This window comes from Blennius ocellaris, assembly GCF_963422515.1.
Source record: "Blennius ocellaris genome assembly, chromosome: 12".
NCBI lineage: Eukaryota > Metazoa > Chordata > Actinopteri > Blenniiformes > Blenniidae > Blennius > Blennius ocellaris.
In genome coordinates, this window is record NC_137661.1 from 11,744,774 (window position 1) to 11,766,676 (window position 21,903).

Below are 21,903 nucleotides of genomic sequence, written 5' to 3' on the forward strand. Positions count from 1 at the left end.
TGCCACATGTAACGGTACGTCCTCTCTATGTGCTTCAGATCTGCTCCCAGCTGAGCACCAGGCTGGAAAAACAGCAGGCAGCGACTAAAGAAGAGCTGGACATTGTGAGGGTGAGATTTTACCACAGATCATCATCATCATCATCATCATCTTCTGCTTCTTCTGCTTCTTCTGCTTCTTCTGTTTCTTCTTCTGCTTCTTCTTCTTCATGCAGTTGGCATCCATGAAGTTGCATTACCGCCATCTACTGGTTGTGGCTAGCCTTCACGATTCCCACATCTCAAAAAAAAAATACAACAAAGTTCAGATTTCTAAACGGGAACCAAAACATGTTACTTCAATCATCAAGGCTTTTCTTTATGGAACTGATTGTCGGAAACAGATGGAAAAACACCATTTCACACCATCATACATGCTTCTTTACATAATTGTGCATCCTCACACAGTTTTTTTTCTGTTTAAAAATGTAGAAAAGTAGTTTCAATTGTACCTTTCGCCGTCACTGTATCACATGCAGATCTGCCTCCTCAAATAGGCGTCCAATCCACACAATCCCAGACTTAATTCAAACCCTGATTTTTTGTGGGGAATAAACATTTACCGCAACATTTTAAAAAGATATAAAGGCAAAAAAAAAAAATATTCAAATCAAAGGAAACCGTGTCAGGGCCAGAAATGTGGCTTGTTGACCTGCGTCTTGTTCCCTACAGCTGAAGTGCGTTGTGATTTCTGTGCCTGTGCAGAGTAAAATCATGGGCTGTGACCACTGCAAGGATCTGTTCAGCACCGCGGGGTCTCTCCAGGCTGCGTCTCCCGGCGGCGGCGGGACGTCGATGGAGCCGCTGGATGAGGAGAAGGACGGCCTGAAGGAGCAGCTGCGGCAGCTGGAGCTGGAGCTGGCACAGACCAAGCTGCAGCTGGTGGAGGCCAAGTGTCGCATCCAGGTCAGCAGCTCCGTCACACGGACAGCGACTCATCAACACCAATCACTCCATCACTCACACGTCTGAAAGGAATCTGTGGAGGTTTGAATCACAGGACATCACACAGTATTACACTTTTGAGCTTAATTAGTATTTGGAATGCTGAAATCTTATTTCGAAATATATTTAACACCTGATTAAAACTAAACAGCTGCTTGGTGGGAATGTCTTTTTATCCTAATTTTTTCTTTCTTAAAATGTATTGTTGCTGTTATTTATCCAATCTTGTTTATTGCCTTTCATGATTTATAATATTTGTTTTGACTTTTGTCAGTCGGCTGTTCAGCATGTCGAGTTGTGTTCAGCTGCAGTACGAGCGTTGAGACAAGCTCACCTCCTCCTCACTCCTCCTGACCACCGAGGCCCGCCGGCCCTGTTTTTTTTTTTTCCTGCAGGAGCTGGAGCATCAGCGGGGAGTCCTGATGAACGAGATCCAAGCCGCCAAGAACTCCTGGCTCAGCAAGACTCTGGGCTCTCTGAAGAGCTCCACGTCCTCGTCCTCCAGCTCCACATCACAGACCCCGTCCTCTCCGAAGGACGGGCCCGCTTAACGCACCCCCCCGCCTCCCGCTGTGTTTCCTCTGCAGGATGCATTGCGAAGAGTAACGCGAGCTGAAGCAACAAGTGGCGGAGCGACGTGGTTTTGGTTTTTTTTCCCGGCAAGCGAGGAGCTCACAAGGCTTCGTGAACTGAAAAGATGACGAGAAGAAATGGCCACCTGTCTTTACGTGAGCTTAAACGTGTCTGTTGACCCCTTGCTGCTTCACAGATGATGAGTCAGGTGAGGGGCGAAGCATCACTGAGGCCTAATTAGAAGTCACTGGGCACACATCACTGAATCTCTCTCACGGGCCAATTTTCTCCCTCTTGTGGCTAATCGTTGCCACTGCAGGAATATCAAAACATGTATCGGTGTGTAATTGTCTTATGATGGCTGACAAAAAGCCTGCAGTCAGTCTGACAAATAGGACATGGTCTTTCTTAATGATAGCGGTAAAACGACATGACAATGGTAATATATCTTTGCTGTTTTGAAAAGTTAACAGACCACACAAACACTCTTCATTTCAGGTGTCCAGACACCCTGAAAAAGGAATATGGCACACAGGTTTAAATGAAAAGTTATAACTAGGTTTTTTTGTTTGTTGTTTTTTTTAATAACCTTGTATAATTCTTTAAGCAAATGTTGGGGGGGGGGGGGGGGGGGGGGGACAGGGACGTGTTCCTAAAAAGTCTTTTCTACTGTTTCGAAAGTTAACGTCATCTCTGTCGATGGTGACCGAAGCACAGTGTGTGGTTTCAACGTGGTCGAGTCCAAAAGCCGAGAAGCCAAAGTGACAGCCTGTTGTTTAAATCCCGTTTCCTGCTCATGATCGTTCATCACACAGCCATTCATTCGTTCGTCTTTGAGCGGCATTATCAGTTGTCTGTGTCTCACTCATTTATTTAAATATGCGCAATTTTATTACAACCGCTTATAAATAATAGAATGCATATCCTCATGAGCAAATCATGACGTAAAACATGTTTTTAATATATTCAGCCTATAAAATAAGCTTACTTTACATTTTCTTAGTCAATCTGTTTTTATTGAACTCCTCGTTTTCGTTACAGATGTTTCCGTGAAAAATACCAGAGTGGGTTTTTTCCTGCTTTTGAGCTGTTCATTCTTCTGCAAAGTTAAATAATATGAACGTAGAGAGAATGGAGTGCTCCCATTTCCATCATGTGACGTCATGCAGGTCCACGTCCTCAAAATCTGTTGACTCAGCACATTAGATTTTACAATTGCACTTTATAAAGACGGCAGAACCGATAAAGTACTTGTTATTTTTGGTCACAATCTAAACAAAATCGTTTTATTGTTCCATAATTGCCAAACAGTCTTAAGGCCATTTGGAGGACTGTGCCAAAACCCACTTTCTCTTTGTGTCAGAACATTAATACTTTTATTTTAATCCACTGTATCCCAGCAGCTCTGCTTGGATGACATGGAATTTAAACTTACAAATCTCACAGGTAATATTAACAGTAACTTCTACATTCACCTCAGTTTGAGAAATGACCAATCCCCTGTTGTTACATGGGCTTGTTTTATCTTCATAGCGGGAATGTGTAAGCAAGAGGAGCAGCAGACGGCACTTAAGACTTGAAAAAAAAGAAGCATATCACATGAGTGGGGTTCATTTTATAAGAAAAGAAAAAAAGTCTGGTAACATTTTGTATATATATATATTTTTTTTTGTACATGTTAGATATCTGCTTCTCCCAATTAAGATTCAGCCAAAAGGTTTTGTTTTGCAGTAGCATGAGCGCGTGATATCGCTGTGCTAACAGCAGGTGGATCATCACACCTGCTCCACTTTCTCCTTCATGCTGGTTCACACTCACGTTAGCCTTTGGACTCGAACCCGTCCTGTGTGTTACTGTCTGAGTGTGTGTGAGAGAGAGAGAGAGAGAGAGAGAGAGAGAGGGTGTGAACGTGATCGTACTGTGACTTGTGTTAAGAGTTGAGACGTTTCCTCTTCACGCGGCTGCCTTTTCTGTTGATGATGAAGCCGTTTGGCCGGCGAGAGGAGACCTCCAGCCGTACCATAAGACCCTCCTCCTGCTCCCCACAGCCCGTCTCCCACCCCCGTTTTACCCGACACGTCCGCCGGGGAGCATTTCAGCGTTTCACTCTTTTCCTCCTGGGGCTGCCCAGTAAGACGTCCAAGGACTGGAGAAACGTAATCAGTTCAACAGAAAGGAGCAGCGTCTTCAGGCTGTAACCCTGTTTGACCGTCGGGTGTCGTTCACGTCGGTCCGTCTGAGAGAAGAGTCACGCGACCAATACGCCGTTAACTGTGGACAAGTTGGAAAGAGCCCCCGCGTCTATTACGTGCACTAACACAATGTTGACATTGTAACACTATTTCAAAGATGTTTGTTCAAAAGGTAATTTTTTTAAATGATTGTTGGTGAGGAAACAGCTGCCAGTTTGTAAATACCCCCCCCGAACTCGCATCTAGTTTCTCTGTTGCAAAAGCAGTGGTTGAGTCCGATTGCAGGCGTTGTGTTGTGTAGTTTACAGTTTGCTGTCACATCACAGTCCAGTTACACGGGGAGGAGCCGCTTCTCAGCCAGTCCGACTCCAACACTGTTTCCTGTACAGTAACCGTTTGAGCTGCATTAATAAAATTCAGCTTTTCTCCTTGTTCACACACAGAGCTTTTATTGAAACCGTTATCGAGAAATTAATATTTATCATTGTGTTTTAATCCGAGTAAAATCATTTACGTACTTCTATCTTAGCTGAACCAGAGATGGAGTTTTTCACGTCAACTGAGGTCGACGGAGAAAAGCAGCAAGTAAAGAACAAACAACTCCTCAAACAAAACTTCCTTTGTTTTCCTTTTTGTGAGTTTTGTGGCGACGGTCGACTCCCGGACACATTGAGGCACAATGTCAAAGTGAAAAATCGTTTCAACTCGTCCCTCTAAAACAAAACAGCTCGCACACAAGAGGAAACAAATCCAAGATGGAACATTATTGCTAAAAGCATGGAACCTACAAAGCAAGTGACCCCATGATTATAAATTTGGTCCTTGACATTTTGCTCATGATTTGTTACACAAAGGAAATTTGACCACCGACTGACCTGGAAGTCATTGGAAACCATCCTTCTGTCAAATAATGGACACGTTACCCTCTACCACTTTACAAAACACTGACACTTTGTAGTGTACAGATTATTTGGAGAGCCCAAAGTGTGTTCAAAATAATGAGAAAAACCAAAACCGGCACCAAAAGAAATGTAGTTTTTAATTTCGGTTTGAACAAACAAGTGTAAACACCATCGATCCATTTTAGTAAAACTATCTGACCCTCTATCTTTTATGCTGCTTTGTGAAACTCGGAGAAACAGAGGGCTGGTATCTGGTATAGTGCAGCAGAGAACATTTGAACGCACGCAGAGAATATGCAAAGGCCGTATTGAAGGACCCTCAAACTCAAAACACAAGAGTAATACTGTCAACTCTATGCTGCCATGCATCGCCACACCTCGCCTGTGAAATAGATTGTTAAAACATCAATTGTCTAAACAAAACATGTCTTATCAAAATTGCAGAGCAACAAGGCTGCGAATGACATCCAGCTAAAATAATGTAAAATTATTAATATGTAAAAATAGTGTGTCAAGAAATCAAAAAAACCTGTGGTTCTTAAAGATGTATTAGCAAAGCATTTTTGGTTTTATGCAAATAGTAGCTCAGTGAAAAAATGTCTAAAACTTAAAAAAAAATAAAACTAAATACAAAACATGATGACACAGAACTTAATAATAATACTGTGGATGAGGTTTTTCACAAAGGAGTCCCACAAAACTGTTGAAATGAACCTTTTGAATCAAATGGTATTAATCAGTCAATTTGTACTTCACTGCAGAGACTGTCGTTTTGTTTAGACGTGTAAATAGATTCAGCTGAACTTCAGTATTCAGAGCTGTGCTTGAATTGTTTGTGATTAATGTCGCCATCCTCTAGTAGAAGAATCTCCTCTGAGGATCTTTCTTTATTTAACTCCTCTCTTCCTACTCTTTGGTATGAAGTTTGCTCAAACGGTCAGTGACCTCATCGAAGTAGTTATCGGCAAAGCGAAGTATCTGAAGGACGGCGCTGAGCAGCAGGATGTCGCAGTTCACATCCAGCTCCAGCTCTTCACTGTAGTTCTTCACCGGCACGATGCACGACAGTGGCACGCCGAGCCGAGAGCTGACCTCTTGCATCTGCGTCGCGAAAGGTGAGATCAGAACAGTTGCCCATTTTGTTTTCATGCTCCAAGAAAAGTTAGCTGGCGCAATCTCCTCACCAAATCCTTGATGTAGCCACTCTGGTAAACGTTTGTCACGTCCTCTTTCACCAACGGGCAGGCTTCATCCACTTGAGTGAACAGAACCACCTGAGGAATCCCTGGAAACACAAGCAACAATAAACTAAACTGCCGTTCTGGTGACTTTCACATAGACTGTAAATCTGAATTCTTAAGTGTAACTGTTGTGAATGTCTCCTGAGCAAATCTGCTGACCAGAGACAGGAGTGCTGCACTACTATGTAAAGTATCAAGAGTGAAAGGAGCTGCACAGGAGTGGACTTTGGCATATTTTCTACATGCTGCATTTCCCAATGCAAAAAACCCCCACTTAATTGTTTAATTAATTGTTGAATACAATATGCTGTCGTTAACATCTCCATGGCTATACACACTGACGCAGTGCAACTTTACCTGGCTTCTCAAGCCTGCAGTGTGTCTATAACCCTAACCCTGACACTTGTGCTTTGAATCCCACATGGAATGCTTCCTGTCACCTTTAATGTCTCTAAAATCAGAAGGTGTTGGCTCAGTGTGACTCTGTTACATCTAGAATGTGCTGTTATATGGCTCTTCTATCAGGGTGTCCGAATATCTCTTCAAAAGGTCTTCAGTTCCCTCTCGTCTCCTCTCCATGTGCCTTTCTGCAGGAAGTTCATGATCTCTCCCTCCTCCCATCAAGTCTGCAAGCTTGCCTCCTCATGTCAATGTGTTTGTTTCTTGTTCTCTACCAATCAACTCTATCAATCAGCCGCCGACAGACCCAACCGGCACGCAGCAGAAAGCCGCCACATCTCGGATGTGAATCTGTGAGACGTTTCTTCACCGCCGCCAAGGCTGGCTTACGTGAGCTCATTGGGTTTATCTCTATAGTAGTTTGAATCTCCACATATCATACAAGTTTTACCTGACACACACCTACAGTCAATCTATTCCAAATGAAGTGAACCTGACGAGTACGATGGCAGCATTAAATTGCAGCGCCTGGAGAAACACTCACAGGGAGAACAGGCAAACTTCACATGGACAAGTTCTACCAGGTTCGAGAAGGAAATGAAGCAAGCCCAGTGAATCTCCGTTAAAAGTTGGATAGAAAACAGCCATATACAGTACATTTTTACTCATTTCTACTGACCAATGCAGTTGACCTTCCTGCGTATCGCATCCAGCTTTTCCTCCAAGTCTGTGGACATAATGGAGATCTTGGAGGCGTCGACGACATACGCCACACAGTGAATCTTGTCTTTGAGCTCCGGGGACTTGCGGTAGCTGCGAGCCTCCGAGCTCAGGGGAGATGTGGGGTTGAACTGAGTTTAAAGAGAGACCTTGAGTCACTTCAAGAAATCTTTTCAGACATTGACCAGCATTTTGAATGCAGTAAATACAATACCTGATAAAGGTCTGGCAGATGACCATTAACAATATTGCCAATGTCTTCTACCTCAAGGCCGGCACGTTTTCCATCCTCCAATCCCATGGTGTCACACAGGACCATTGGCAGAGGCTTTCCAACACGTCCAGCTTTAATAGAATAGGTACGAAACTGTGGGGTGCACAGTGACGCCGTCGGGTCATAAAGGGAGGAAAAGGCACTTTTTTTTTTCCATGTTCAGGTCTGAGACACTCACCTGTGTGGTGAGGCTGGTGGCTGAGCAGCCAGACATGGCCTGGCTGGTGACGTGACCTCTGAATACAGAGTTGATCGAGTTAAAGAAGCTGGACTTTCCAGCTCCAACTGGTCCCACCAGCAAAACTCGAACCTGAGGAACGGAGGTGACCAGAGGTTTGTAGGCCTTGATGCTCTCCATCAGCTCCTTCCTCCTCCTGTAAGAACAGGCAGAGAGATTTTTTTTTTTTTAATGAAGCAAGAACTTTTTTTCCTCTGACAAACGTTTTAAACAAATCACATTCATCATTGTTGTTTAGACTTCACTTGTATACAACTCTTCAGCAGTGTCATCAGTCCCAAAGCGCTTCACATGGTTAATCAATTCACCCATTCACACACAATGGAGGCTGCCGCCATTCAAGACAGTCTATCCATTGGGAGAAATTTGAGGTTCAGTGTCTTGCTCAAGGACACTTTGGTAATAGGAACAGGTAGAGATGGGAATCAAACCTGCAGCCATTCCACCAATCGAGCCATGCCACCCCATTTTTGCGCTAAATCCACATAAACATCTAAAATATTTACTTTCAGGTAACGACTTTACCTTAAAATGAAGGATAACTTTAAGAACCAGGTTGATATATTCCTTCAAAAATAAATCATTAACCAAACTTCTTTTTTTTTTACTTTGGAGTATGGCTGCTGCAATAGCAAGCTGCTAGTACAATGCAGAGGAGCGCCGCTTCAGTCATCTTACTCGGAATTCCAGACCATCGTCCTCCAGGGCTTCTCCAGCTCAGTCGTGTCTGTTGAAGAGGAAACAGCAGCGTTGGTGAATGGAAACAAAACACGCACCCATTTACCACTAATGATACATGCTATATTACTATAAAACTCTTAGTATTAAGGCATTTTATGGTCTTTGTGAGGCTGCTGTTATAACACTTACATTATTAAATTGAACAAAAAAAAATATATATTTTGTTAGAATTAAATGGTCTAAAACAGAAGTTATTCCAAGCGCCTCAAGACCCTGAACGGGATAAGCGGCATAGAAGGTGGATGGACAATGCTTTCCCTCCTCCACGTATGTAAATTCCTATTTAAATGTATTTCCTCATTCGCTGCATGGTAAGAAATTCCATCAGATTTAGAAAAATCAGCTGATAGCAGTATCTAAATAATAAATCTTTATATTTCCAATACCCGTCCCTGTGAACCAGTCTAGTGGAACATGTATTTATTTTCAACAAGAGAAATTAAACATGGTTTACTTAAATGAACTTACGCTCCACTTGGTAGACTTCACACTCTGTCAGGTTGAGGTTGTTTCCATGCATATCTGCAGCATTGAAGTTGTAATAATTTCCTGGAGCGCTGTACACTACTGGTTTACTCCCATAGACCAAGGCCAAGGCTTCTCCAAAATAAGGACCACAGTTGGCAATCATTTTCACTGCGTATGCAGGAGTGATGACTGGATATTTGAGGAAGTTTCCATTGAAGGAGAACAGAAAAGCCTTGTTATCAAGCACATACGCTCCGGACTGAGTGAAGGGTTGACTGGTGTAGCCTCCAAACACCTGACCAGAGTTATTATAGCCCACAGACAGAGTGGGAGAGACGTTGTCACATTTCTGGTGGAAGGCTGCGGCGGTGAAACCATGGACGCTGGCCTTGTACACCAGCTTCAGTCTCACACCCGTGATGTCAGAGCAGATTGTTCTCTGTTGGCTTTTGGTCAGCAGTGGGTTCATCGCGGACAGTTGATCTGTCAACCAAGTCTACTGATTTTTGAGACTGGAGAACAAGAGAACAAAGGGAAAGAAACGGAGGTGAGTTCAAAATAGGTCTGCTCAATTTCAGCGTTATGCAATGATAAGTATTGTGATGATGATATGATTTCCAATCAGCAGTGCTTCAGAAGTGAAGCAGCTTGTTGACATAGGATGGGTTTGGGGTTTATTTTTACTTGGTTTTCGAGCTTCTCACTTCCCCCAACTGAGTATTTTTGTTCCGAATGTGTTTGCCGCACCGTTTTGCTTTTTAATTTGAAAAAGAAAATGATAATGGCAAAGTAAATAAACGAAACGCGTGCATTCACAGTGCATGGAAACAGGTTGTATTGCTGTTCAGTCACACTTTTGAGATATGGCATGATGGTGCCATGATAAAGGTTTAAAACAAGTAAATACAAAAGGTGTTCCGACATTTCGCTCTCTTGGTAAACGCCCACAGAAACTGAATAACAAAATATTATGGGAAAGAAAGAAGGAAAGAAATAAAGAAATGAAAGGTTTATTACAGTCAGACATGAGAGTTGAGAACAGTTTCGTTTATCTTGCATGAGTCACGATAAACCACTGTTGTTTCTTTTATCCTATCTCCATTTTTTTTTTTTTATCATTTTTTAAATCATCACCACAAGCTATAGGGAGAGGAAGACTTTAAATTAAAATAAGGTCTGAACATGTTTTCAGTCTTACCTCCTCCTGGACCAGGAACAGTGGAGAAGAGAGAGAGAGACGGTGACCGATCAGAAATGAAATGAAATGAAACTTAAGGTCTGACGGGATGAGAGGCCACTCCCTCCCTCCCTCCATGGTGCCACGCACTTCACGCGCTGCCTTACTATGGCTTACAAGTACTACCAGCTTCCTGCATGTTTATCACTCATCAAGCACTCTCAAGTCAAGACAACATGAAAAAGAAGGGCCAGTGATTCAACAACCATACATGCACTGACCATGTGTCATTAATTCAAAGTCTCAAACACACCAAAGTTATTTGTATGCTACCATTTGACCTCCAACTAACTGATGTATCTTCACTTCCACTGAAAGAGGATGCGTGGAAAAATCCCATTGTGAGGATTATTGATGTATAATATGATATTAGGATCAGTTTCTCAAACGTTGAGTACATATAAGAGAAGCTGTATGTGTTTTAAGGTGTTCAGACAACTGGCTGACTGTGTGCCTGAGACCTTGCGTTTTTAGATCATTTATAATAATTACTAATACATTTATTTTTTCTCTTTAGTGAAGAAGACATTCAACCCAAATGTAAAACAATGCATCCGACCGACTATCGTACATGAGTAGCAGTACATCTCTGAAACCAAATAAAATCTTACAATTAGCTTGGTGATAAACCTGAAACCGATGTCTGCATCCATCTTTGTTGCTGCATTCCAACAAATGCAACCTAGACTTTAAGATAAGTTGACTTTGAGTCGCACTGGTGATTATTTGCTAATCTAACAGATTAATGAGAGTTGCTATTTTGACTATACCGTGGCCGACCTAAAGAGAAACGTCAGTCCACAGGCTACTAAATGTGTGAAATCAAGACAGGTTAAGACTGCTGTATTTAAAAAACAAAGGCTATCTTGGGAATAGTCTGAACAGTCCACGGTGTATTTTACTATCATCCACTATTTGTATAACAAAGTGTTCCATGAAGTGAAGTCAAATTCACCTAAACAGGCGTCGGGTGTGCTACTTCCGGCGCCGACGCGAGTGGCAGCCTCTCCAGCATGTTTTTTTTGTTTTTTTTAACCCTGCATGCCCCTGTCTTTCCATATTGCTGCTGCTGGAACTGTGAATTTCTCTTGGAGATCATTAAAGTATCTATCTATCTATCTATCTATCTATCTATCTATCTATCTATCTATCTATCTATCTATCTATCTATCTATCTATCTATCTATCTATCTATCTATCTATCTATCTATCTATCTATCTATCTATCTATCTATCTATCTATCTATCTATCTATCTCGTTTTTAAAACATGCACAGGTTTGCCAAAAGTTGACAGGAGAGTGTCTGTTGTTTTAGCAAGTCTGGTACACTAGAGGGCGCTCCAGTCTCCAGTTTGAAACCGTGAGTTCTAACCTGCTGGTTGTCAGCAGGGGTCGACTCGTGGCCACACTTTCCTCATCTTCCTCCACTTTTGTCCAAAAACGTGGTCCTGCACTGAAGAATATTGAGTCCTGATCGCTTGCATCACTCAGCAGCTTTCAATAACACGATGACTTCTTGCCTGGACATTGATTAATAATAGATGGTGGTGATTGTTGATCCTCGGGTTATGAAGTTAGTTTGCAAAGGGTCACTTTGCTATTGGAACAGTGACACAGTGGATGTTGATGGGAAGCCTGGATTGAAACTCAACATTACAATCATCACATTACTGCATGAATCGGATGCATCAGGTGTATATTGTTGTCATTTGTACTACCAGAAGTATTGAGGCCTGTGAGAGCACCTTTTTGTTTACCAAATCACCCATTTAGATTCAAATGAAAAAAATTACCAGATTAAAAAGTTTAATTTCTTTATGAAATAAAACAATTGGTTTTTTTTGTTTGTTTAAAGAAATGCTTGCCTATTAAAATTGCTGCTGATATGTGAGGTGCAGTGTTGTTATTACCTTCTTGGTTAATGATTGCGCCCGTGTTAAAGTGAAACAAAAATTAAACTGCGTAGCAAACAGTAAGTTTGTTGTGCCTTTAAGAGGCTGAGGCTGCCAGATCTTTGAATCAGGTCAGAGGAAACATATGAACTTCAGAATTCTACAAACTTATTATATGTTTTCAGAGCCATTAAAAAAAAAAAACACTGAAATGCTTCCATGTTTATGATTTCTTTCAAAATGAAGCTTTTCTCTCTCTTTCAGGGACAGTGTTGGTCAATAGTGTCATTCATTGTTTTCATATTTATGCACATTAATCTTTGCTGAGTGATTTTCACTTTGACCAAATTGCAGTTTTTGTTCACGTACGGTTGAGTCCTCATTCACATGAATGGGATTACACAGATCTTCTACTCTATCTTTGCTTCTGTTGTGAAACTAAAGTAAATAAACTGTTGTTTTCTTTGTCATAACAATGGCTAAAACCTGAAGAAAACTTTTTTTTAGAGGGAAGTCATTAAAACTCTTGTAGGTTAAATGAAAATCAAACCGTGTTGCCAGGTTTTCTCTTGGCACTGTGGCTGCCCAGGCATATTAACAACTCCACGCTATCTTCATGACCTTGTGGCCTCAGCAAGATTTCGCTGGGTCACCAAAAATAAATGAACCCTTCCTTTTCAGCAGAAACTTGGAGCTGCAGTCAGATAAAGGGATTGGGCGTGGATAAGGAGGTCTAAAACTGGCAGCTGCTCTGCTTTTGATACCAAAATGCTGAAGAAGTCTGAGGCCTGAGGTTGATGACGGAGTCTGAGCTGCTTAATCATTTGAGGGCAACTCCCAAATCAAAAACCGGCAACTGCCTCCAGGTCATGACTGTGTGTCATTAAAGGTGAGTGTTGTTTGTTTGACAGGAAACACTATCTATAGATAAAGCATGTTTTCCACCCACAAACCAAATTACAGTATTCGTGCAAAGCCAACCTCATGAAATAGGTCTTATTTCTAAATGTGTATATTGGGCGTTCAGAAAATCTATCCATCTATCTATCTATCTATCTATCTATCTATCTATCTATCTATCTATCTATCTATCTATCTATCTATCTATCTATCTATCTATCTATCTATCTATCTATCTATCAAATTCAGTCATATCTCAGTGCCATATAATTAGATTTCCGACTTAATTAAAACATTTGTTTCGACGTACAGTACATATTTAAACTACAATTGTTTTGTTTTATGTTTTGTGCCTTTGTTTAACCACCTTTTCTCCTTCAAAACTGACTTTTGTAAAGGTTTATCATCTTTCTGTTTCTTACTTTAGTTTGTATAATTTTTGTTTCCAATTATGCTTAAATTTTCAGTGAGAGGTGGCAGATTTCAAGCTGTATAAAATACAGTGCCACTGGTATTTGCTCATAGATTGTTAGTTTTGGGGGATCCGGCACCCAGCAAGGATGGATGGATGGATGGATGGACATAGAAAAATGCAGATTTTTATTTTTTTTACCTCTAATCACCCAGCCATGTAAAAAAGAACACTTCTCTGAAGAAAGTTGAACTTAATCAAATCAGAAGTGTCCACCTCTCATTTAGCAGACAACGAGGTCAACCACATTGACCTTGACTCTGAAAGCGGCTACAATTAGAGAGGAAAGCACCGGCATGTGTGCAGACTGACGTAAAGTAGTGAAGGTGGAGTGTCGGTCAACAGTTTCACCTCAGCTTCTCTTTATCCTGTGGGCCTGACAGGACAGTTCAGACGGTTTGGACAGCTTCATTTCTGACTCAGCAGCCTCACATGATATCTGTGAAGTGGAGAGCTGCAGGTGGGAAGAGGAGGAGGAGGAGGAGGTGGAGGCGGAGGAGGCGGAGGAGGTGGAGGAGGAGGAGGAGGAGGAGGGCAAGGCGTCTAAACAGGGAGCTATGCAGACTATGCAGGCGTGTGACACAGCAGTCTGTTTTAAAGGCAACACCCTCCCCTCACCTCCCGCTTGCTGTTCCCTTCACCGTCCACGCTGGATGACACACATACGCCTCAGGTCTTCTGCTGGAAAGACTTCCAGCAGACAAGAGAATAACATCTTACAAAACAGCGTGAATGAATGAATGAATGCTGTGGGTTGAATGCTGTTCATTTGCAGTCCATTTTTTTAGATCCTCTAAGGTGTTTTTTCAGGGTTTAAAACTTAAGCCGTGGAAATGAATTACATTTCATTAGCATGGTACACTAAACTTTACAATTCGATGTCTAAATTATTGTTCCACTCACAGTTGTGGCGGACTGATCTGTCAGCCCTCAGACCAACATGTTGTGGCCAAAGTTTTCCTGTCAGTTGAAGTGTTGAGATAAACTCACAGGGCCTTTGTTTAGGCCCACTAATCTGTTTTCCTTCTTATTTTCCTGGTGCATTTTACTACTGTACTTCTGCAGAGGTGATAATATGATGTTTGGGTTTTCGACAGCTCCAGGGTGGACAGGACACGATGTTCTGAGCTGATCATGTTCACTGCGCCATGTATAGACCGCTTCAATGCCGGGCCAATCACTCCTCCTTTATGTAACATCTAAAGTTTCTGCCAAAATGTATGATTGTACTGAGGTATTTAGATCTCGCTTACAGAAAAGAAATACAAACTTGTAATGTACACCCGGAGGTGTCAAGTAATGAAGTAGAACTACTTCTACTCCTTACATTAAAATTTTTTTTAAATAGCCTGATTACTCTTATGTCATTATGGCCTGCTTTATTCAACCGGCCGTACCTGAAAGAATTTTTCGAAATTGTTAAATCCAAAGAGAGCTTCTTTTGGATGCGCTGCCGGCTCTGCGCCCCAAAGTACCACCAACTAATTGTTCTTAAAATATAATATAAGATTATCGTCATTACGGCATTTAGAAAAATGTTGGTTTTGTTGGAAGGTGGGGCAGTGCACTGGAGGCCACTCTGGGGCATTTCTTTTTCTTTATATTACTTTTGCTTTCACATTTTAAGCAGTTCTGATGCCAGGGAGTTTACACTTCTGCTTGAGTAAAAACTTAGCTGATACTTTAACTTCTACAAAAATACATCCAAACCCGAGTATCACATTGCTATTGTGGCCAATTTAACATGATATGCATGGATTCCTAAATTAAACATCTTTTATACTGTACGATTGTAATGATAACAATACAAATTTATACTATTATAATTATATAAATGATATGTGGGTCATTCCAGAATTTTACACCCCAGCCATGAAATTTCAAATAACCCATGTAGAAAATAATTTAAAAAAACGTGCCGCTTTGAGGATATTTTATTTTATTTGATCCCAAATATGTCTGGAGTGCCTGCTGAAACGCATTTTTTTCTCTTGAGTTAAATTGACTCCACTGACTCATCAGTTTGCAGCAGATTTGTACAACTGTTTGTATTCCCTTCTGTCATTGTTGGTTGAGAAAAAGGTGAGGAAGTATCACTTAGAATCCAGCACTTATGTCATATTTTATCATTAGTCCTTGAATCATGCACATCTCGCGTCACACAAATAACCCTATTTGTGTGAAACAGCATTTTATTCATCATGAATGATTCAACTTTCTCCTGTACAGCCTTTCAGCTTTTTTTTTTTTTTTTTTAGAAAGTTTTCTTTTTCTCACTTTCTAAAATCGACTGGAAGACAACAGTGTTGCTGTTACAAGTGTCAATAGGACTGTGAGCTTTATTTGCCCGACATTTCACCGCTACCGTTCATCCCTGTGAGCCCGTGCTTTACAAACACACTTTGAGTTCTGGCTGATTCTCCCTGATATGGGGGTAGAAGCAGGGTCTACCCTGGACAGGTCACCAGTCAATAACAGGGTAAACATAAACAGTCACGTGCTCACGATCACACCCGGGGTCGGTTTTAGAGTCACCGATCAGCCTCAAAGAAGACACGTGAAGAACATGTAAACATGGGAAAGTCCCCAAGCCTGGTCTCAAACGGGACTCAAAATATTTCCATCGCGATGATCGAGTGCGAACCACTATTCAACAATGCATTGGAAGCAACTGACCTTATATTAAAACAAAAGAGAAGAAGAACATTCCTTGACTGTGACAGAGATGGTTTTCAGGTCATGTGTCCTGCTGTTGCTGTTGAATTATAGTTCAGTGCTTCAAAGACCAATCAACAGTCAGTCCTGAGCTGAACTGACTCTCCTGTTTGTTTATTGACGTTATGCCACTTTATAACAGGAGCACGTTGTGTGCTTTGGCTGCCCCTTCCCTCCCTGAATGAGTAACTTCTGTAAACTTCACTGCCCCTGCAGGCAGACACGACTTCACATGGAGATCGAAGCTTCTTCTTTCCAAGATCAATTGTTTTAATCAAGTTTGTAAAGATGAATAATCTGTGTTGACTTACATCATTTATCCATTTATCTGTGATCAATAGTTGCACTAGTTGTGTGATTCAATGTTGTTTTGGATCTCTTTAACAGACAGATCTGATAGCGAATGGTTTTGTTCAGTTTCCTTCTTCATGCTTGTCAAACGTACTTTCTGGTGTCGGAGTCACAGTTCATCCAGTCTGCCGTTAGGTGAAGAATTTAAATGACCAGGTTGCAATAAGACTTTTATTGATGTTTATTGTGACAGGAGGTTGTCTAAGATGTGACTCGGACAGTGTCTGAGTGGGCTGTGGCTTCTGTCTCAGCTCAACTGCTGCATGTGACTCACAGAAACACCTTGCATCTGATTATAGTTACAACTGGGTGTGATCATTTACGGCAGGCTGTTCAGGGGTGTGTGGATAAAGGACCCAAGATACAGACACAGCAAAAATCCAACGCAAAAGACGACGTTTGGTCAAGATGGAAAAAAAAAAACACATACGAAGAGCAAACTGATCCGACGTGATAGAGAGATGACTGACAGCACTGGAGTGGTTCATATTGTGTTGGACGGGCACTGGGAGGGGCGAGACCACCAAACACAGAGGAAGAAATGAGGGTAGAACAAAAGGAACCACGGGGGAATATAAGGGAAACCAAGAGCTGAAAACTGTAAACAGGGAAAAGCTTACAAACCAGGGCTATAGCAGATTGTATACCCTACTTAGACAAATAGTTGAAATCACAGTACTTAATGTATTTAATTTGCACATACTGGCCAATAAATGCTGTGAGCACAGGAAATGTTCATTGGGTCCTGCACATCTTTGCATATTGCACAAGTGTTGTCTACATTTCACATCTGCAGCCTTCAAATGGACTGTTTTAACATCAAACCAAGATGTAAAGACAACATGCAACATCCACATCACAGCACTTTTGCCAGCAAACCAAGACCTTCTTAACTAGGTGGACTCTTGTGTCAATATGAATAATAAGCTTTTACTTAAAGCTTAAGCACACAGACTTTAAAATTATGGCTTAAACCCCTGAATATCAAAAACAAAACAAAAAAAAACACCCCAACAATTTTGCGATTGTAGAAATGTCCACACTCAGTGGTCCTATAAACAAAGGTTTCATGCAATCCTCCTAAACGCTAATCATAGACGTCCAGACCCGGGTGATCTGCCAGCTGCACAGTCTTGACTGCTATGTTCAGTCAGTCCAGCCAAAGTCTGACCAAGGTGTCTATTAGGGCAGCCAGAAAAATACCATCATCACAACCAGTACTATAATAGGGTCGTCTGGTACTATAATAAGCGAAACAGGTCAATGAAATAATCAGATGATGCGTTTGCTCGTCAGGGTGGTGAATCTGCTTGTTACTCTACGCAGGCCGTAAACAAGCCCTAATTAGTAAGTCAAGCTATCAGATGTGTTCCTGTCACCAGAGCTGTTTGTTTGTCCGCCACGCGGCACGGCATCCCGCAAATAACATTCATAAACAACGTTAGAACAGGGTTATTTCTGGATATTTTCAGGTGTTTGGTTGCAAAACATTTACAAATGTAACAGGACAAATAAGGGTTTGTTTGGGTTTTTTTTTTTTCACTTTGTGTTTCAATTCCTGCATTTGGTTTAATTTATTCAGAGAGAAAAATATCTGATTGGATAAGATCATTTTAACATTTTCTTAAAACTCTTACTTGTTACCGTTGTCCTTTTCTGTTGGTTCTGTGCACTTTCCAAAATCCCATATCTATAAATACAAGCCCTCATGGAGAAGACTCTTTGTTTCATAGGAGAACGTGCAGAATGAATGAATGAATGAATGAATGAATGAAAACACAATACCATCAAAATCCATCTTTGTTTAAACAGTCTTTTATCTCAGCTGAGTGAACTGTTGCTTTGCGTCAAATCTCACTGATGATAACTTTCATACATCAGGTCACAAAGTTTGTCCGGCCTGTCAGAGTTTACATCTGCAGCCTCGTGGAGCCAAATTAACCATTTCCCGTGTGGTGGAAAGGAGCGTTTGTGCTCCTCCTCCACAGCTGAAAGACTGTCAGCTATGTTGTTTTTCTTCAATGTTACACTGGAGAGAATCTCTCATTTGAGATGAAACTGATAGCAGTTGGCAAGCTGATACTTTGTGATGGTGTGTTTCAACACATGCACTGGGGATTCCGCGTGTTTTCTCTGTCGTGACATTTATCGACATACGCGTCCTGACAGTTTTACTCTGCTTCTTCTATTTCACGCACAAGGCACACATACCTTTGGCCTTCTCACGATTGATTGTTTATCAGTTCCTCAAAAAGATACAGGGGGGGGGGTTAAAAATTGTGGAATTGAGCATTTCCAGCATCAAGATCTGGACTTTAGATTGTCAAGAGCACGATTTATCCCATAAAACTACATCTATTGGCTGAATGTTGTTGCAAAGCAACTTCCAAAGAGAAACAATAGGAAGACTGAAAATAGGTAAAAGAAGAAGAAAGAACAAGCAAAACAACAGCAAAAAAAGTGCTGAGCATTCAAAAACAGGAGAGAAACAGAGGCACCATGAAAAAAAGCAAAGAGGCTAAAGAAGTCAAGCGACATGTAGAAGGGGAAGAGGGTAGGAACCGGTCTGAACCAGCGCAGGCCGACTCGCACAGCTATATACCCCTCCTCTGTTCCCTCCCTCCCACCCTCTCTTCCTCCTCCTCCTCATCTTTCCTCTGACTCAGACTTGCTGAACTTTTTTTTTTTTTTTTGAGCGCGCCGTCATGCGCTTGTTGTCACCAGCAATAACTTGGAACTGTAAGAGATCTGCAGCAGACTGAGAGCAGGGGTTGTGACGTCGGGATGATCTGGGACTCAAAGTGACAGACGGCTATACGTTCATGTTACATAAGAAAGCAGGAGGAGCCCTGAAAGGATAAAAATGGTTTGAGTTTGGATGAAGTACGACACACCCTGTGACACAGCCATCGCTACGTGCCGCTGTAACTCCTCAAGCTATATGTGGCTACTATAGATAACACAATGTCATTCTGATTTATGATAATAGATAACTGATGTTATATTTTTATTCAATTTAGTGTTTAACCTCAATGTGTTTGTCCCTGAACGGGCTAGCCATGACAGAAAATAAACGTAAACATGCACATTAAAGTCAACGAGGTCATTATTAGTTTCACAGCATATTACACAACTTCACAAACAAGCAGCAACACTTTATTAGATCCAATGTAACTGAGTTAAAAATGTGATCAAGTGATAAAAGCAGCTAATCTAACAAACTTTAACCATAAATTCAACATGTTCAGACAATAATGATCCAAAATCTTGGGCCATCTTGTCTTCATTTTGTCTCCTCTTAAGATTAGTTCATTCAATGCCTCAAAGAAAAGAATAAATTGGTGTAATTATTAAGTAAGATTAAAAAAAAGAAAGACTTTTGACTTGGGTTTGCATTTTTTTCAAAAGCAAGAGGCAGAATAATAAGTCAAACACTGATTGTTGGCTTGCCAGTCATAACACCACTCTTAAAGTCCTTCACAGTGCTCAGAGGAAAATACATTAATCAACATTTCGTCTCAAAAAAGAGAAAGCAGCTGATATTTTCAAGGAGCCGAGAGAGTTTGAAATAGTTCAGTATTATAGGGTAACATCAACAACATGAAATAAGTGAGAAACTTTAAAAAAAAAACACATTATTTTATTTTATTATTTAATTTTGATGTAACATATTGTGATTTATCAATGATACTTCAAACGTATTACCTTTTATTAAAGTGATCATTGTTTCTGAAGAATGTACATTTGTCTAACATGCATGGGTACAAATACTGTTTAGGGATTGCGAAAGATCCAAAAAGACAATAAATCAAATTAATATGATTTGAAAAGGACAGCCCTGTCAGAGGCCAATGTGTAACAATGACCCAAATAGTTATAAAATATAATGTAATAAAACCCGAAATGTAATAACTGGTCAATATTGCAATGAAACTGCTGAGCCCGACAAGTAATTTTTTTAAAAAGAGAGGAAAAAAAAATCTAAATGTAATAACTGTCACTAATGTAAAAAGATTTAACAAGAATTTAAATGTGATCTACATATGTTTAAAAACATGTACATTATTTTGTACTGATTGGAGAAATAGATCACAGATGATAGATTATTGAGAACAGAAGACTATAAATGACTTGACTACCAAAAACGCAGACTGAATGAAGTAGACATAAAACTAAATATGTAACACTGAAGCAAACCATGTCTGGTGTCTGTGTCTCATAAGGCTCAAGGGACACTATTACTGGAGATCAACGGGCTGCCAAGTCCTAAACTGACTTTCCTGGACCGGTTAACTCTGGCTTCAGTCTTTGCTGGAGATCAGACACGATCTATTAATAGCCGTTACAGTCAAATCCTCACTCTCCAGAGTAAATGGAATCACTGAATGGCAGGTTACACTTAGTTTGTGGCAATTTGCTCATTCAGAGATTTCGTATTGTACAACTGCTGCAAACAAGTTGTTATGCAGTTGCTCAAAAAAGGAGGTACTAACTTAAAAAAAAACAAAAAACCCTATATTAGTCAAATTCAATTAATCCATCCATCATCTAAACTGCTTGATTTGGCCAACAGGGGCCATTAGGGATGTGCAATGCTGATGACGTCCTATCTGTTCCAATACCAAGTAAAACCAGAGATTTGCGTCACTAATAGTGACACAATATCCTGACTATAAGCTTATACGGTAAGAGAATGTAGTGAAAAAGAAGAGAGGAGGTATTTTCTTTCAAATGATATCAGTTGTATCAGCACCATGTGTCACACCAACCAACAGGAAACAGGATTTAAATAAGTAATTTGCTTTTAACTTTGATTTCTAACAATTAACATACAAAAAACCAAAACACATATGTTGTATCAGGTTGGGTTTTTGTTTTTTTTGGAGGCGGCGGTCAAATCACGTCAGGGCTGGAGCTCATCTCAGCTAAGAGAAGAGGAGTTAGGACAAACCGTGGAGGTTCCTCTCCCATGACCAAGCAACTTCCGATACAGAAATCACAGGCAATTAAGTTACCAGTTAAGCTCAAAAGTAGACCTTGCATTGTGGTGATGGTGATGTATCATTGTTTTGTTGTTGTTGGGTTTCTTTTTACTTAAGATTTGCACGTTCCAACATATACAAATGATTAACTTTGCAAAGGTACAAATCATTTGCAACTATACACATATGCAAATTTACACATATGGCCATTATGTGTCAGTTATGCTATGTGACAGGAGGCACAGATAACTCTCTCTCTCTCTCTCTCTCTCTCTCGCTCTCGCTCTCTCTCTCTCTCTCTCTCTCTCCCGTGCCTCGGATTCTGTTCTGATGTTGTCGATTTAAAAAAAGGTTGGTGGTAGGAGGTTTGAGGAAGAGATTTAGTCACCTTTTTGTATTTATTTATTTATTTATTTATTTATTTATTTATTTATTTATTTATTTGTTTATTTGTTTGTTTGTTTGTTTGTTTGTTTGTTTGTTTGTTTGTTTGTTTGTTTATTTATTTATTTATTTATTTATCCACAATTTCACACACTTCTCCCACATTTTGTAAACATTTACTATTATCAGTAAAAATCTACTTTAAAGACCATTCAAACGCTGTTTTTTTTTTGGGGGG

At 40.6% G+C, this 21,903-nt stretch overlaps 2 protein-coding genes across 4 annotated transcripts in view; one reads left to right on the plus strand and one right to left on the minus strand.

The window, feature by feature from the left end:
• rabgap1l (RAB GTPase activating protein 1-like) overlaps positions 1-2,110 on the plus strand; it is a 100,404-nt gene extending 98,294 nt beyond the window's left edge. For all 3 annotated transcript variants that reach the window (XM_080506631.1, XM_080506633.1, XM_080506632.1), the window contains exons 24-26: positions 39-110; positions 744-944; positions 1,379-2,110. In XM_080506631.1, the coding sequence (XP_080362757.1) occupies positions 39-110; positions 744-944; positions 1,379-1,534 (429 nt within the window). In that variant the 3' untranslated portion in view covers positions 1,535-2,110. The remainder of the gene's footprint in view (positions 1-38; positions 111-743; positions 945-1,378) is intronic.
• A 2,678-nt stretch (positions 2,111-4,788) lies between these two features.
• On the minus strand, positions 4,789-9,971 carry LOC308137200 (interferon-induced protein 44-like). The gene is made up of 8 exons (XM_080505795.1): positions 9,930-9,971; positions 8,732-9,243; positions 8,201-8,249; positions 7,463-7,658; positions 7,225-7,377; positions 6,970-7,141; positions 5,835-5,935; positions 4,789-5,751 (listed from the first exon to the last, which is right to left on the minus strand). Exons 2-8 carry the CDS (start codon positions 9,198-9,200, stop codon positions 5,557-5,559), a joined length of 1,335 nt encoding a protein of 444 aa, XP_080361921.1. The 5' UTR covers positions 9,201-9,243; positions 9,930-9,971; the 3' UTR covers positions 4,789-5,556.
• Positions 9,972-21,903: the final 11,932 nt, after the last annotated feature.

Coding starts and splice junctions, on each gene's coding strand:
- LOC308137200 (XM_080505795.1), bottom strand. CDS start 9,200: ATGAACCCACTGCTGACCAAAAGCCAACAGAGAACAATCTGCTCTGAC. Junction 7,378..7,462: donor CCACCAGCCTCACCACACAG/GTGAGTGTCTCA, acceptor TGCACCCCACAG/TTTCGTACCTATTCTATTAA. Junction 7,142..7,224: donor ATCTGCCAGACCTTTATCAG/GTATTGTATTTA, acceptor CTTTAAACTCAG/TTCAACCCCACATCTCCCCT.